Source organism: Tachysurus vachellii, chromosome 18, assembly GCF_030014155.1.
Source record: "Tachysurus vachellii isolate PV-2020 chromosome 18, HZAU_Pvac_v1, whole genome shotgun sequence".
Lineage (NCBI taxonomy): Eukaryota > Metazoa > Chordata > Actinopteri > Siluriformes > Bagridae > Tachysurus > Tachysurus vachellii.
Window position 1 is genome coordinate 22385926 of NC_083477.1, and position 18472 is coordinate 22404397.

At 40.5% G+C, this 18472-nt stretch overlaps 1 protein-coding gene across 12 annotated transcripts in view; it reads left to right on the forward strand.

The window, feature by feature from the left end:
- The first annotated feature begins 352 nt into the window (after nucleotides 1–352).
- Nucleotides 353–18472, forward strand: part of cacna1aa (calcium channel, voltage-dependent, P/Q type, alpha 1A subunit, a) — a 68425-nt gene continuing 50305 nt past the window's right edge. For 10 of the 12 annotated variants that reach the window (XM_060891828.1, XM_060891829.1, XM_060891827.1 and 7 more), the window contains exons 1-5: nucleotides 9445–9537; nucleotides 9736–9875; nucleotides 16687–16778; nucleotides 16965–17117; nucleotides 17243–17430. In XM_060891828.1, coding sequence (XP_060747811.1) covers nucleotides 9445–9537; nucleotides 9736–9875; nucleotides 16687–16778; nucleotides 16965–17117; nucleotides 17243–17430 — 666 coding nt within the window. Of the gene's footprint in view, nucleotides 1918–9431; nucleotides 9538–9735; nucleotides 9876–16686; nucleotides 16779–16964; nucleotides 17118–17242; nucleotides 17431–18472 lie in introns of those variants that run through there. The other 2 variants (XM_060891832.1, XM_060891833.1) reach the window with 2 other exon arrangements.

Below are 18472 nucleotides of genomic sequence, written 5' to 3' on the forward strand. Positions count from 1 at the left end.
TGGAGGAAAACATTGTGGTGCTCACTGGGAAATTTCTGTGCACTAATTCGGAACTGTGTTATAATCTCTGTATCTCTCTTTACGTCACCGCTGAGAAACAATCATCCTGTTCATCGCTCTCAGCCTGATAGCAGAGTGAAAAGACACGTTTCCGGTTCTCAGGTCGATGTGACTCTCCTCCTCTCTCTCACTGAAGGAATATGAGACAAGAACATGAGATTTGCTACAAGGACTGAGTGCGCGCGCTCTACCGGGTGTCCGCGTGATAGAAGGTGGATAAACACTATGCAGGGGCGCAGATTAGTGCGGGGACGCGCGCGTCACGCGCTGCAGTAGGTGTAAGGATATTTGGTCAAATGCACGCGCACCGCTGAACTTATCAATACCTTTTAATAACACTACGCGTCGGCCGTTCGGAGTCGATTCACCGGTGTACCGGACCCGTGTTCACTTCTTTTTTTCCCACAGCGAACGAGAGCGCCCCCACCCTCCTTTCTCCTTTACGGTGACCCCCTCCCCCTCCTGCTAACGGAGAGGACCAGGAGGAAAGAGGAGCCGCTGGTCGTTCGAGGAGGAAACTGCCGAGCCGAGACAAGTCGAAGGACGCGCGGCGGAATCATGTGCACGTCCTCGCGCGCAGCTTACAGCGCGGAAACCCGGAGTACGAGACGCTATGATCGGCCGGAACCGTCACCGTCGCCCTTCTACCACTAACGTTTGTTCCGTTTGTTTAGAAGGGATTTTGTAGCGCTTCAACACCGGAGTCCGCCTGAAGGATGACACCTCATCTGTGAAGAAACCAAGCAAACGATCGATGATCCGTTTTCCTTTCTTTTTATTTTACTAGCTATGATTGTGGAGAAATGAACAATTTACCGTCAAATCTTTATTTATAAGGTCGGGATGACTGATGCCGGTAATCTGTGTGGTGACGAGAGCGTGAGGCGTCGGGAGGCAGAATGAGCATCACTACACTGTTCCGAATATTGCGGATGTTTCGAAATAAATAAATAAATAAATAAGTAATACACCGATTTCTCCCCATTTATCCTGGATGGAAAAGACGTGAACGGGTCCCACAAATTTTTTCATAATGCTGAGTTGGAAAAAAAAAGGTCAAAGACGTTAAAATCTGGTTCTTTTTCAGAAAGATCTGAAGCCTTTATGGCCTTTACAGAGCGAGCGGTGCAGAAGAGACCGTGTCCGTTTCCGAGCTGTCTAACAGAAGGACAAGCTTTTTTTCTACAAACTCATTACGATGGATCCACAGAAAAGATGAAGGTTTCTACAGATTATACAGAGAGGAAATCTGAGCCAACGACGGGCGGTGATGTGGATGTAAAAATGAGGTGAAGAAGAAACAGCCATCTGAATTGCAGTGAACAAGGAGACTGAACGACCCGTTTGAATTCTTTCTCTCTTTTTATTTATTTATTACTTTTTTGCTAATCAACCCTCGGCGCCTGGATCTCTTTTTTCCCTTTAATTTTTCCTTTTACACGTGAGATAAACACAGCACGTAAATCTCGCGCGCCCCCGGTATGTGATGTGTGGGATGTAATGGTCGTCGCGCGGAACCTTCACCCCCTTCTTCCCTCCCGCTTCGTGAAGACTGGCGTTCGGCGCGTGCAGAATGGCGCGGTTCACAGACGAGGCGCCGGCCCGGTACGGTGGAGGTGGCAGTGCAGTGGCGCATGCGCACGGGCAGGGCGGCGCGGCGCGCGGGGCCAGCAGGCAGGGCGGCCCACCGGGAGCGCAGCGCGTGTACAAGCAGTCGATGGCCCAGCGCGCGCGCACCATGGCCCTGTACAACCCAATCCCAGTGCGACAGAACTGCCTCACCGTCAACCGCTCCCTCTTCATATTCAGCGAGGACAACTTTGTGAGAAAATACGCCAAAAAGATCACCGAGTGGCCATATCCTTTAACTCCCCGTCACACCGAAATAACAAAGCCCTGGTGCATCCTTACTGTTATTTGGGTAGGAAAGTGCTCAGGTTATTTCTGCACAGGATTCAGACAGGCCATTAGTGTTGACGCTGATTGGTCAGTCCTTTACTACACACCAGGTGCAGTCCAAACTCTATTAAAGCATTCGAATGTGGTTTGCTTCCAGGGTTGGGCGGGTGGTGTGGGTTAGGGGAGTAATCACCATTAGACTCTCACAGATTGTATGTTTTAAAACGTCACGACAGCGCGCGCGCGTGTGTGCATGAGTAATTGCGCGCGCGCTGTTCTTTCTCGACTTGCTGATGTCAGCATGTGCAATCTGTTACTCAGGTCGAAAAGAGAGAGAGGAGGGGGGTGTTGCAGCCTCCATTTCCTTGTCCAGAAAGGCTTTCAGGAAGAAGAGGGCCTGTGTGTGTGTGTGTGTGTGTGTGTGTTTTTGTATGTGTATGTATGTATGTTTGTGTGTGTGTGTTTGTGTATGTATGTGTGGGTGTGTGTGTTTGTGTGTGTGTGTTTGTGTGGGTGTGTGTATGTATGTATGTGTGTGTATGTATGTGTGTGTGTATGTATGTGCGTGTGTGTGTATGTATGTGTGTGTGTGTATGTATGTGTGTGTGTATGTATGTGTGTGTGTGTATGTATGTTTATGTGTGTGTGTGTGTATGTATGTGTATGTATGTGTACGTATGTGTGTGTGTATGTATGTATGTGCATGTATGTTTATGTGTATGTGTGTGTATGTGTATATGTGTGTGTGTGTGTGTGTAAGTGTGTGTATGTGTGTGTATGTATGTGTATGTGTGTATGTATGTGTGTGTGTGTATGTGTATGTATGTGTGTGTGTATGTGTATGTATGTGTGTGTGTGTATGTGTGTGTGTGTATGTATGTGTGTGTGTGTATGTGTATGTATGTGTGTGTGTGTATGTGTGTGTGTATGTATGTGTATGTATGTGTGTGTGTGTGTGTGTGTATGTATGTGTATGTGTATGTGTATGTGTATGTATGTGTGTGTGTGTGTGTGTTTAACTCTAGTGAAAGATGCTTTACGTTTCCATGTGAATTATTGGCCATTTTTGCTGCAGTGAGATGAGTCTGATTGTGATTTTTGTCTGCGCATGTTAGGGTTTTTTCCACAGTTGTCAGGGTTGCAGTGTTGAAGCTGCTGGTGACTAATCAAATGCTAATCAAAAACTTGTTAGAGTGACTTTTTACTTATTCATGGATGCATTTTTGGTTAAAAAAGTATCTGTTTCCGCTGAAAACTTCATAAATAACTTCTTCTGTTTGACCTTTTGTTCAATTTATTCACAGTTTGTGTAAATTTGCAGGTTTAGTATATTAAGCCTTACATTCATTTACATTTACTTTCAGTTCAGTTTTATTTGTATAGCAACATTAACATTTGATATTATCACAAAGCAGCTTTAGAAATCTCTAAATCTTTATTTACTTTAATTAACTTTAATTATGGGGGGCACGGTGACTTAGTGGTTAGCACGTTCTCCTCACACCTCCAGGGTCGGGGTTCGATTCCCGCCTCCACCTTTTGTGTGTGGAGTTTGCATGTTCTCCCCGTGCCTCGGGGGTTTCCTCCGGGTTCTCCGGTTTCCTCCCTCAGTCCAAAGACATGCATGGTAGGTTGATTGGCATCTCTGGAAAATTGTCCGTAGTGTGTGAGTGTGTGAGTGAATGAGAGTGTGTGTGTGTGTGCCCTGTGATGGGTTGGCACTCCGACCAGGGTGTATCCTGCCTTGATGCCCGATGACGCCTGAGATAGGCACAGGCTCCCCGTGACCCGAGGTAGTTCGGATAAGTGGTAGAAGATGAATGAATGAACTTTAATTATTTCATTTCTCTTGCTTTCTATTATCCATTAGTTTTACTAATATCCCAGTAGTGAAAATAAGTGATAAATCTTTCTGTGCATTTAATGTTATAAAAAGATAATAAAAACTCTTTTAATTATTTGTTATATTAACAAAGACTTTTTAATTTAACAAAGACTTTTTTTTTAACAAAGAAAGTATTAGAATTATGTGTTATTGCTATAATATAAGTACAGCTGTGCTTTTGGCCATAGGTTCGAGATTGTAGATGATCACAGCTCACTTTTACTCAGTGAGTGTGAGTTTGCTTTTATACAACAGTTCTATAAACAAGAAATTATTATTGAGAAACTGTCATTTCAGAAACATCTTGGCCAAGTTTTTCCTTCCCCTTTAGCAGACAGATAAGATCCTGATGCTGACTTATGGACCATTGCTAGCTGGCTGTGTAGCTCACATTGGTACAGTATGTGCATTGCTTTTAATGGTTTTCTCATTACATTGGCAACCCTTCTTACTTTTTATCTTCATCTGATAAGATTTCATATTTTAAGTCAAAAATTATATCCATAAAAGGCGTTTCATTTGTGATGTCTGTTGTATAGTAACTGTATAGTAATGATAGTAACTAATGATGTATAGTAACTCTATCGGTGGAACTGTTGGTAGAATTGGAATTTTATGTGACAAACTGAGACAAGCAAAATGATGCACACAGTAAAACAAATACAAGCTATATATGAAAAATATAAGCACCCCTGAAAGATCACTAAAGACTATTGTATAATGTGTTATGTTACAGACGGAGATAAAGTCCATGTTACATACATGGTAGATACAGTAATGACGGGAATGTTATAGATCACAATACAGTATTATTCAGACAGTGTTACTGTGATGTCATAGTCGGTGATACTGTGATGTTATAGACGGTGGTGCTGTGATGTTATAGACGGTGATACTGTGATGTTATAGACGGTGGTGCTGTGATGTCATTGACGGTGATACTGTGATGTTATAGACGGTGATACTGTGATGTTATAGACGGTGATACAGTGATGTCATTGACGGTGATAGAGTGATGTCATAGATGGTGGTACTGTGATGTCGTAGACAGAGATACTGTGATGTTATTAGACGGTGATACAGTGATGTCATAGACAGTGATACTGTGATGTTATAGACGGTGATTCTGTGATGCCATCAACCTTTGTACTCTGATGTCATAGACGGTGATACTGTGATGTCATAGATGGTAATTCTGTGATATATATTTTTGATATATTTTGAAGTGGCCTTCTTACTGTACAATGCTTTTTTAACAGAATAATTCAAATCAACAAGAAAAGCATGAAGAAAGTGCTTTCTGAATAAGTGAAGATGACTCATATTTCTAGACTACAGATATGCGATATATGATACAAGCAGCCTGGCGACTGAGAGAATGTTGGTTTCTCTGAGTGGTTAGAGATCTCTGGTGTGTGTGGCAAAGATCCAACATAATCAATAGACTACAAAGACCTTTAATAGACTTTTAACATTGGTTATGGGTTAAAACACACACACACACACACACACATCATTTCATTTGCTTTATTATGGGTTCAGCTTTTAAAATGCTGTATTTGTGAATGATTTATCGTAGATTTAATTTAAAAGTGGCTTTTTTCGGGACTTGTAAAAATGTAACATAACAAGATATATTTATCATCAAATTTTGTTTTTCACTAATTTGCTGTTAAATATTTACCTTATTTTATTATTTATTTTATTATTTGTATTATATATATACTTACTTTCTGTTAACATCTGAAACAGGATTCAGTCCACACAGATTGTTGATGTTCTGCAGCTTTAATTTATTTATTTACCACAAAAAAGCTCGAGCTACATAAAATTCATTGCTTAAGGTTCGGATAACAAACAATCAGAACTGAATGGTGATGACAGATTTTAATGCTTAACTGTTGATGATTAGATCTCACAGTTAACACAGTTTGGTGATTATTCACATTACCACTTTTGACTTTGAACAGATTTGTTTTGAGAATTTTGGACAGTAAACACACACTTTAAACTCTTTAAATAAATGTCCCATGCTGTTAATTATGAAATATAAAATCAATCCAAAATCTAAATTCTTCCTTGAAGCTCTGGCTCCAGACAAACTGTTTATATAAATGCACATGTTTGTGTCTCTGCTACAGAAGGTCTGATGGTTCATGAGTTTCTGATCTATGGCTGTTTCATTTAGCTTTGTTATTGGTTTTGCTGCAGGATTTCAGAGTATTCGGTTCTTAACTAGTGAGACCAGTAGGAGGACACATGTGAACACCAGAGGGAGACAGGAGATCCCAGAGAGCCTTAATTATTTCAATTTGTCTATTTTCTTATTCTGTTGAACAGTGACAAGCTTTCATGTGCTAACTGTATTATGATCTACATTTTTCTAAAGGTTGCTCATATAAATTTGATTTATATATGAGTTTATTATACTATTATATGAAACAGTGACAAATTTTCTGAATTAAAATATCTTAGCAATTTCTCTTACATCTAAATGCATTAGATTTGGTGTATAATCTCTTGGTCCATTGTTTAGCACACTACAGGATGCCACCCCTCAGATTCATTTGATAGACTAGATTTGCTAAGTGTGATAGTGAAGGTCATTACATGGTACTAGTTTTTATAGCACTAAATATTTTTTAGTGAGTGTAAAGGGAACGCTGGCTTTAGATTTAGACACAGAACCATCATTAACAGATTTTCAAATTCTGGGTCAACTTTGTGCAGTAACTGATGTGATTTTGCACGCTGAAGTGCAGACATTATGACAGACAGATTTTAAATAAGATGAAGTAAAGATTCAGACTGGGGAAGTGTGACTATATTTTCCATATTTAATACTAATTTAAAATGAATATTAAAGTCTTCTACTGTTACTGGAGAAAAATTCAGCTGAATATAAAGAAGAAACCTGTTCAGTATCACCATAAAACAGCATATGGACACATGCTTGACTCTGCAGATTTCCATTATTTCCAAATAGATCTGCTAAAAAAAATTAATCCAAGGTGTAGCTTTCTAAAAATGACAGATGATTACTGACGTCCACACTGAGTTCTGATTCCTACTCTGATGAAGAAAAGACACTGAAGGATTGTTTAGAGCAGAGAGATGGAGTGATGAGAGAGAAAAAGAACTTTTGCATGTATCAGTTTCTTTTATTAACCCTGATGGCAATAAAGGCTGAAATCTGTATCAGGTTACCTTTTATTTTATTTTATTATATTATATTTTATTTGTTTATTTATTTATGTATTTTCATATTTAAAATTATGCATAACCTATAAATGCCAGTATTTAGTCTTCAGATATGGCTGACATGATTTATTTCTGAGGTGATGGAGGTTGTGTTCAGCTCAGTTTTATTGTCACTTTTAACAACAGATTTTGTCGCTGCATCTTTACAGAATACAGATGTAGATTTAGGTCATTAATGACCAGGCCAGAGGTGAAGGTGCTGAGATGATCAAGAAGAGAGGAACCATTTTTCTGGTTGGAAAATGATGCAGTCTGCAGGCTTCCTGTCTGGTGGCTCTGGAGAGCTTTATTCCAGTGGGACACAGGATGAAGCACCTGAGCTTGTTTGACACAATGTTCCAGGAGACAAACAGTAGATAAAATGGGTGACATAAAAACAACACATTAACATCGCATGAGCTGTAGAGCAATAATCATTCTGCTATATTGTAGAAAAGTTTCATGAAACAGGTTTGTTTAGCTTGGGTTTGTTTAGCTAGGGTTTGTTTAACTAGGGTTTGTTTAACTTGGGTTTGTTTAGCTAGGGTTTGTTTAACTTGGGTCATAAAGACTTAAAGACTTAAATTATTATTTTCATTAAATAGGTTAAAGGTCAAGCAGTGCTACATAATTCACTCATTTCAAATGCATTTGCTCTGTCTATCTGTTACTCTGTTACTCTCTTTTTCTTGCGCTCTGCCTTTTTTCTCTTTGCATACTTGTGAATTATTTAGTGTGTGTGTGTGTGTGCATGTGTGTGTGTGATTTTAGGCACTAAGTGCAGGGAGACTGATGCACTGATCTTTCATTCATGCTGCTGAAGTCACACACTGCTCTCTCTGTCTCTGTCTCTCTTTCTGTCTCTTTGTCTCTCTTAATCTGTCTCTCTTTCTGTCTCTCTCTTTGTCTCTCTCCCTTTGTCTCTCCCTTACACACACAGACACACACACATACACACACACAAATGGAATCACCTTCTAGTAGCACAAACACTGCAGCCATGTTATTGTCAAAACCAGACATAATTACTCGGCAGTGATGTAAAACTTTAAGAGTGTTTTTAGACCCAACCTGGTAGATGAAAAGTTATCATATTCACAACTGTGTGTGCGAGTGTGTGTGTGTCTGTGTGTGCATGATCCACAATCATTGCTAACTGCATTGTCCTGGCACTGGAGCAGCATCTTCCAGCACCTGGTTAGTCCTGTGCATGTGTGTGTGTGTGTGTGTGTGTGTGAGAGGGAGAGAGAGAGAGAGAGAGAGAGAGAGAGAGAGAGAATGAGCACTTGCTGACAGTGCAGACTGTTTTGAGTTTGAGAGAATGTGTACATGAGGCAGAGGGATGTAAAATGAAATAATGAAGATTTGAAATGTTGCAAAAAGAACCAAGAGCTGCTGGAAAATTGAGATATGGAGAGAGATATTTTTTTTGTTTCCATATTTTCTCTCTGCAATCTGTGTGTGCGTGTGTGCGTGTGTGCGTGTGCGTGTGCGTGTGTGCTTGATGGAAGATTCATAATTGAAGGCTTTTTGGAAAATAGATCACAGCAGCGTACGTATGCTCACACACCCTTTTAACAGAAACCCTTATTCATTTAGTCTCTTCAAAGAATACACACACACACACACACACACACACACACACACACACACTTACACGCTCAGGCAGTGGCCACATCATAGTGCGGCCATATCACACACTGGCAGGCAGTGGGGGGGACATGACGTCCATTCATCCTCCTGAGAGAACAGGGGACACATGCTTTCATCTCTGCATCCTGCCAAGCAGCTGTGTAAAAAGGGCACTGAATAATCACACACACACACACACACACACACACACACACACACACACACACACACACTCTTGTGTCTACACATTCACCCTGAGTGTTTTCAAGTATTGACAATTGTATTAAAATATAATTCCTTATTTATTTTATACAGTTTACTTAAAACGCTTAAACATCTAATGAAAGTGTGTTGAAGGAAAATTATTTTGCACTATTTCACCTCACAAGTTCACCATGAGCATGGACTGGTGTGTGGAGCATGTGGAGCATGGTGTTCTGCTCCACATTCACTCAAAATTAACACTAATGACCATTTCTTTATCATTTAGTTTTTATCCATTACAAACTCCTCATGTTGAGTGAAAAGATACTGTGTGTTTAGATGATTAGGAATGATACATTTTGTGAATATAAGAATTTTAGGAAGCCAACATTAAATCATTTGTTTGTGCCTCTTCATGGTATTAAACACGTGTAGTTTGTTTTTTATACACGTGTAGTTTGTTTTTTATACACGTGTAGTTTGTTTTTTCTCCTTGACCTGAGTCTCTCACTCCTTTTGAGTACATGATCTTGGCCACAATCATCGCTAACTGCATTGTCCTGGCGCTGGAGCAGCATCTTCCTGATGGTGACAAGACACCAATGTCTGAGCGCCTGGTTAGTCCTGTGTGTGTGTGTGTGTGTGTGTGTGTGTGTGTGTGTGAGAGAGAGAGAGAGAGAGAGAGTTTGTCTTTGTCATTATTTGCTTCAGTTATTGTTTTGCTCTGATGTAAAAGCGGACTTTAATATAGAATGTCTGTTTTTATATTGTCTTTATTAGCTCAGATTGGAGCCACAGCTTTCTCTCTTTTTCAGGATGACACAGAACCTTATTTTATCGGCATCTTCTGCTTTGAATCTGGCATTAAGATTCTGGCTTTGGGTTTTGCCTTCCATAAAGGCTCCTACCTCCGAAATGGCTGGAACGTCATGGACTTTGTAGTGGTGCTGACTGGGTGAGTCCTATATAGAGTCATGCACAAACACAAACACACACACCCAGACACACACAAAAACACACACACACAAACACACGTAAACACACACACAAAAACACACAGACACACACAGACACACAAAAACACACACACACACACAAACACACACACAAACATAGAAACACATACAAACACACACATAAACACACACACAAACACACACACACAAACACACACACACAAACACACGCACACAAACACATACACACATATAAACACACAAACACAGACACATACACACAGACACACAAACACACACACAAACACACACACACAAACACACACATACACACACAAACACACACACACAAACACACACACAAACACAAACACACACATACGCACACAAACACACACAAACACACACACACACGCACACACACGCACACACACAAACACACAGTCTTGCATTAGTATTCATTCATATATGATAATTTCAGCATTTTATAGTATTGGAACCAAAATGGATTTTATGGGATTTATTTCTAATCAACACAAAATAGCAAGTATTTAAATAAAGAGAACAATCAATATAGTAATAGAAAAATCTTTATAAACAAACATGTTAAACATCATGGCTGACACTATGGGAATGAAGAAGGTGTGTCTGAAGCTCTGTGTGAAATCATGCTGATTTATCATGTCTTGTTTCCTTCTTATGGAACTGGGTTCCACAGGTCACCTAGGATAGTTCCCTTGTGAGGGAACTCAATGCTGCATCAAGGCAGAATCAATGTTATGGGAATACTACATGTACTACCATTTACATTTACATCATGTGACAGACGCCCTTATCCAGAGCGACGTACATAAGTGCTTAAATCTCTAACATTGACTACATTAATTCTGGCTCACTAGGTTACATACTTAAGATACCATGAGTTTAAAACATTTGTTCATAGTTACAATGAAAACGTGTCAAAGGTTGTGTGTGTGTTTTTTTTTAATGCAAAAGATAAGGAAAGAAGTGCTAGTTGAAGTGTTTCCTTTTCCATTTACTACCAATGTTGCCACACGCTGGGAGATCTGATCTCCATCTTTCCCAGAGGTCTGAAAGAGCACAAACGAGCCAGAAGCAGAACACCACTATCTGAAAGACCCAGGAGTGGTGTCCAGGTCCAGTTTATAGAACCTGATATGGGTGTGCAGAGAGAACCAACCTACCACAGCACAAATATCCCAGAGGGGCATGTTTCAGTGTGTCATGTAGGACTAGGAAATAGCAATCACTACCCAGCACAACAAGGAGCATCATCGTGAAGGTACATAGGTGAACATAGGTCTGCAAGCCAGAATGGGCCAATGAGGAGCCAACAGTAACAGAAGGACTCAGTCATGGTGTACCCTGGTTTAAGTATCCAGACAGAGCCTCAGCTACATTTGCAACATAGCATCCAGCCCAAGGGGGTATGGTGAAGAGAGAAAGGCACAGGGGATAGTGGATAAGCAAAGCCACTTCTGCTCGGCTAAAGAGGCGTCCGTCGAAAGAGTCTTGAGTCTGAGTGAGACCCAAGGTGAGTAACTGGGGTCTGTCCAGATAAAAAGGGTAACCTGATGCGTAACCCTTGTGACCCTGAAAAGGATGTCTGTGGGTGTGAAAAAACCCTGCTGGTGAGCCAGAGTTGAAATGATCTCAGGTGTAGCAGACCCGAAGGAATAGCTTCAGTCACTACCACTATGAGCTGAGCACCCTCTGCACCTGAGCAGCAGAGAGGCATTGACCTAGTCAGATTTTCTATATGACAGAAAGGATGGAATCCCAGAGTGGGATACAGATGGCCCACATCATAGCTTAATCCCAAACTATTCTCAAAGAAGGTGGTTCTCTGAATGGGAGAAAGCAAACTTCCCAAAGTTTATGCTAAGGCCTAGGATCTCATGTGGGCAAGCACGGCATCTAAATGGCTTGACTGAGCCAAGATGCCCCGGGGTGCAATGATGCCAGAGCAGCCTCCATGCACTTAATGGGAGTGAGCAATAACACTAGGCCAAAAGGTGAGATCCCAGCATGGCTACACTTTGCCCCTGAAAGTAAACCTGGGAAGTCTCTTATGCTCTGGCAAGATACCTATGTGAACCTAGGCATGCTTCAGGATTATTGCCACAAAACAGTTCTTGCTCTGTGACACAGTGACCTTGAGCGGTAACATAAGAATGCAGGTCCAAAAGTTTTGCCATTTGCCCCGTCCTTCTTGGTAACCAAGAAATGCCAGCTGTAAAGGCTGGAGGCTCAATCTGGGAGGAGAATATGCTCTACTGAACCCAGTGTGACTCACCTGGCAGTAATTTCCATGCTGCAAGATGGTCTGAGAGATATATAAGCCTCTCACTGTTCTTACCTCACCTGGTGCTCTGAAACAGTGAGCTGGCAAAGTCTAACCCAGGAGGTGATGATACATAAGGAACAGGAGCTTGGCTAATCTCCAAAGCAAGAGGTGGTGGGGTAGGCGGCAGTGGAGACGGCCCTATAGGGATATGCCTAGAAACTTTAGCCCTCAGGCATTAGGACTTCTTTCTGTCCTGCCAGGCAGAGATGACCGACAACTTCAGGTCCTCTCTTGCCTGACCGGCTGTCCAGATTTCATGCAGGGGGCTTTCGCTGTGACCATGTAGGCCTTCGCTTTAAGAGCTAAGACTTTCCCCATGCAGCCGATAAAAGGGAAGAGATAGCTTGCACTTGTCCCTTTAGAAATCACACCTGGATGCAGAGTCTGGGGATACATGCTAGGGATAGTGTTGGGGATACACAGAGGATACACTCATCCTCTGTGATATCACTTCCTGTCCTTTGCTTATCTTGCAATTGCTGTGATCTTCAGAACCAAATTTCCATGGATAAATTTAAATAGTCTTACAGTACAGCATCATCTGTGTGTACTTAATGTACTGTATATGAGACTCCATCTGTAAGTAGGTCAGCCATATAATTGTGGTGCAGGGAAAAATCAGGAAACAAGGACAAATATGAACGTGTGTGCATGTGTGTGTATGTGAGAGAGAGCTAGAGAGAGAGAGTTAATGTAAAAATTCTGTACAGGAATGAGAAAAAGAAGGGAGTGCAGTAAAAATATCATGTAATCTTTTTTTTACATTTCTCACATTATGGAGAAAGATGTACAGAGAGAGAGAGAGAGAGAGAGAGGATGAGACGGGGTGTGGATGAAACTGGAGAAGAGAAGTAAGATTGGAAAAAAATAGTCAGAGAGAGAGAGAGAGAGAGAGAGAGAGAGAGAGAGAGAGAGAGAGAGAGAGAGAGAGAGCGAGAGAGAGAGAGAGGCCGAGCAAGCGAATGAGAATGCAGGAGTTGCTGCAGTAACCTGCTTTTTCAATGCTGCAGATGATCGATGATCAACTAAAGCTCTATTCTCTCTCTCTCTCTCTCTCTCTCTCTCTCTGTCTCTCTCTCTCTCTCTGTCTCTCTCTCTCTCTCTCTCTCTCTCTCTGTCTCTCTCTCTCTCTCTCTCTCTCTCTCTCTCTCTCTCTCTCTCTGTCTCTCTCTCTCTCTCTGAGTGTGGTGGGGCAAGTGGAGCATGTTTGTTAGAGTGAAAGAGAAAATTTGAGCTCTTTTTCAGTTTCTTTCCTTACTTTGTTCCCCCTTTAGATGGAATTGTATTTTTTAAAAAAAAACTATTGAACACTCTAAACTGCTAGCGGCTTTTTGTCACGTGTCGGTATGGCGTACGTATCTGGCCAGGAAACCTTACACCTGACACTGCGTAATGGGTGCAGGTGTGTGCCTGAGCCTGGCGTGAGCGTGGAGGATGTACTTGGGGTGGCACAATATTCTCTCAGCATCATGAATGAATAAGGCAGTCGTTGACAGAACAGTTAGTCATTCAGCTGTCTGAAAGTGAGTTGTGGATTAAAGGAATGACTCCTTTAGCAGCTCCAGCGACTAAAGTCACAATTAAAGAACTTAAGGTTAGGTTGCAAAAACGTCACCCTTAAACACGTTTAATCATGCAGGTGACAAGTGTTAAAGGAGAAGGTTCATATCTGCTGTATGCAACTACCGATAACTTCAAATGCTTTGAATGCAGTGAGGCCATTAACGCTTCTCTTGCCCTCATAAACAAGAAGACAATGAATGTACAAGCAGTAGAGCAAAGTCTACCAGATGATCAGGATAGATTGTCTCAGTTTACTAAAGACAGCATAAAAGATGATGATCAATGGTCTGAAGGGTCAGAGATGTCAAAGCTGGTCAGTGAAGATCTGTATAGTGAGGCTCAAATTATCCAATTTCTTGATGAAACTAAAGGTAAAAGTACTGAAGTGAGTGAGTTTTTTCCAGACTTGGACATTTATTTCCTCTGTAATGTGGGAAAAGTGAAATCTGGAAAAAGTGAGAGCAGCGACTTTAGTCAGCAGTTCACATCTCATTCAAACTCGTGTTTAGAGACTTTAGGGTGGTTTGTGAGAGAAATCTTTTTCATTTAAAAGAACATGATGGGAGATGAACTTCCTGCCAGTACATAAGAGTAGACTGAAAAAAAACCCTGTTGCTTTATCATCAATATAATCTCATATCAAAGTGGCTTGTTAATAGGTTAAACAAAATATTGTACAAAATCATACACTAGGACAATATTATTGTATAAGAGACAGATGTATCACTGACAATCTACATTTAGTATGTGATGTAATTGATGATGCTATGAGTAATAATATAAATGTAGGAAATTTATCACTCCATTAGGAAAAAGCATTTGATCGAGTTGACCATCAAGACCTTTTCAGAGTGTTGAAGGCTTTTGGGTTTGGAGGGGAATTTATCCAAATGATAAATTTATTGTACAATAAAGTCTCATATATATAGAGATGGCATCTGGTCTCAGTGTCCCTGTTACAGACATCCCAACCTGCAAAAAGTATTTTTAGGGAGGTGTTTTTTTGGGAGGTGTTGTCGTCTCCCCCCCCCCCCAAATAAATAAATAAAGGAGGACCAGTTAGTTAATAAAAATACAGTTGTTTATGGTTTGTTCATGTTAGTTCACAGTGCATTAACTAAAGTTAACAAGATATAAATAATGTATTAGCAAATGTTCAAATTAACATTAACAACGATAAATAAATGCTTTAGAAGTGCTGTTCATTATTAGTTCATGTTAACTAACGTAGTAAACTAATGTTAACTAATGAACCATATTGTAAAGTGTTACCCAATTATGTGTTAATTATATTAAAATATGTAGGTCACTTTTACTATTTATATAAGCTGAAGATGAACAGAAACGTGTTGAAGTCACGTCAACACGTCTTTTACAATCATTTACCCCAATGCTGAAGTCACTGTTACAAACTGTACAGTGTGTGTCATTATGTTTAATGCTTATAACACAGGGGGACACTTTGTGTAGTCTGGGGTAAAATGGGTCTTATACTGTGGTGTTTTGGGGCTCCGTCCCTCTGCCATGGGCCATGATGGTGTAAAGTGTGTCTTATACTGTGGTGTTTTGGGGCTCCGTCCCTCTGCCATGGGCCATGAGAAAAGATGAAAAGCAATACATGTAAGATGTTTTTCTTACCAACCATAATTACACTAACTCTGCTCTTAAAACATCACTGCAGTGTTAAGCAAACAAAAAAAAAATACTAATGGCCTGTAGCCATTAAGGCTGCAGCAGGACGATGTGATGAAGTGTGTGTGTGTGTGTGTGTGTGTGTGTGTGTGTGTGTGTAGCATTGTGAACAGATCAGTATGATTTGTTTTTTTAAATTCGGTGACTGTGACAGAGAATAAATCAATAAATTAGACTCCACCTTTTCCTGGACTGTTACCACAGAGATGCTGTGATTCTATCAATGGTGGAAGAATGTTGTTTCCATGGCAACAGTTATGAATGAGAACAGACTGGTTACCTTAGAAACGGGGTGAATGAGGAATCATCCATTACCCTAGGGATGTGGTTCACAGGGATATTATTTCTATTTACAAATTAACAATATATATTTAATTAGACATGAAGAACTCTGATTGAATCGGAATCATAATTCCTGTGTCCCTAATGCGCACAAACATGATATTTATATATGTACAATGGATATCAAACATTAACACTGCGCTCTTAAAATGGCAGTTTTTTATGTAAAAAAAATAAACCAAGATAAATCTTGCAATTTTAGGGGAAAAAAACTTACTTAAAAAATAACCTGGTTCCTTTGGGATTGTGGCTTTGTTCAGAATGAACCAATCACATACCATCATTAACAAACAGAGAAAATGGAGCACCACAGTGACATCACAAGGAACAGGACGTCCTTCAAATTTCAGAATGAAGGACTTAGGGCAACATGAAAGGCGTGACAGGTGTATGTGGCAGTGCAAGTGACAACAGTCACATATTCTTTACACGTCAAACACACATTTGTTTGCCTCATCCCCATGGTGCATCATGCTGGTGGTAGCATCATGATTTAGAGCTGCATTTCTTCAGCTTTTTATCAAGCTGAAGAGAATCAGGAATTGTTACAAATACCAGTCGACCTTAGTGAAAATATCTTCAGGTGTCTGCTAGTAAGCTGAAGATGAAAAGGTATTTCTTTCAGGTTCACTAACAGAAAATGAGTGTTTGTGAAGTTGTCCAGACCTGAATCACACTAAACATCTGTGTGATCACCGGAAACAAAAAAAACTGTTAGAAAAAATAATTAAATCAAATATTTTCATTTATTTGCATCAATATTCTTTGGCTGTTTCAGACTACTGGTCTGTAATAATTCATTTCACTCCCAACACACATGCTCAGTTCTTCACTTTCCTTTACAGAATCCTATCCACAGTGGGTTCAGACTTTGACCTGCGGACGCTGCGGGCTGTCAGAGTGCTGAGACCCTTGAAGCTGGTGTCTGGAATTCCCAGTGAGTGTCGGAGGAACAGAACAAGAAAAAAGAGAATGAGGGAGATTTTTCACTTTGATATTATTGTTGTGGAAATAAAAAGGGTGTTAATGTAAACCTCCAAAATTAGTCAATACATTTGGGATCAAATACCTACATGACCAAAAACTCATTAAACAATAGTGTGAGTGTCTGTTTGTCTTCCAGGCCTGCAGGTAGTGCTCAAATCCATCATGAAGGCCATGATCCCTTTGCTGCAGATCGGCCTGCTGCTTTTCTTCGCCATTCTCATGTTTGCCATCATTGGCCTTGAGTTCTACATTGGCAAATTTCACACCACCTGTTTCGATGACATCACTGGTGAGCTTATGACGCTAATCTGTAAATGTTGTAATTATTTTGCTGTAAAGATTGATTTGAAGGCCTGCGTAGTGTGTAGTGTAGAAGAATCTGTGGACTGATGAAGGTGTGTGTATTTTTAACAGATGAAATCCGGGAAGAGTTTCCATGTGGAACTGAGCTCCCCTCTCGACTCTGTCCAAATGGTACGACCTGTAGAAAATACTGGCTTGGACCGAACTACGGAATCACACAGTTTGACAACATCCTGTTTGCCGTTCTCACCGTCTTCCAGTGCATCACTATGGAGGGCTGGACAGATCTCCTGTACTATGTGAGTCACATGATGTCCATCTGACGTTTTGGCACTGTGATGATTCCAGATTTCAGGGAAGTAAAATAATGTTGAAAACAGATTTGATGAAGTGAAAAGTTTTCTAACATCACTGCTGAAAACGTTATTTTCTTAACAGAGCTGATTTGGCAGTTAAAGAAATATCTAGAGAAATTCAGCACAAAGCTTGTGTTGGGAAAAGCATGGGACTAAATTTGTGCTGAACAGTAAGAGAAATATACAGAGCATCAGAACCAGCAGAATGTCTGCTCTTATCACAGAGGAACAGACTGTTTATTTAAAGAAGGACCTTCTGTTCTCTTCATTTCTGTGCCAGCCATCTTGTTAAATCATGTTTTAAAAATGACTGCATGAATCACTGAAGTCCTCTTAAGATGACCATCCTGACTGAATGCTGGAAAGTCAGTAAGAGATCAAGGTCAAATGGCAAGGGCTCAGTTTTTATTCATTTTATGGTCTGCATTTTCTTTTTCCTTGTTCTGTTCACTATGAAGTGATCCATGCTGTGTCTACCATCTGTACTGATCTGTGTACTGATGATGTCCATATGACTGCAGGAGGACCGTTTGTGAAGTAATAAAGTTCTAAATTGCTCTCAGAATATCCTGGACTTCATCTCTGATTTCAGCCCCATGCTGTATGCAGTTCCTGGTGTATAAGTAAAAGAACAGATTACTAAAGAATTAACTTTAACAGTTTAAAATCTCTTGCTCTGTTTTTTCTCTCTCTCTCTCTCTCTCTTCCTTTCTGTTCCCTGTCTCTCTCTCTCTCTCTCTCTCTCTCTCTCTCTCTCTCTCTCTCTCTCTCTCTCTCTGTGTCTCTCTCTCTCTCTTGCATGAGCCTTGTGGTCCTGTTGCTATATTTATCTTGGGTCAGTGGTGAACTGGAGTTATTCTTACAGCTGCTGAGGAAGAAACCAATGAAAATTTAATGGCCAAAAATGTTGCAGTACATAAGAGATTGAGGGAGACAGAGAGGGATGAAGAGAGAGAGAGAGAGAGAGAGAGAGAGAGAGAAATGT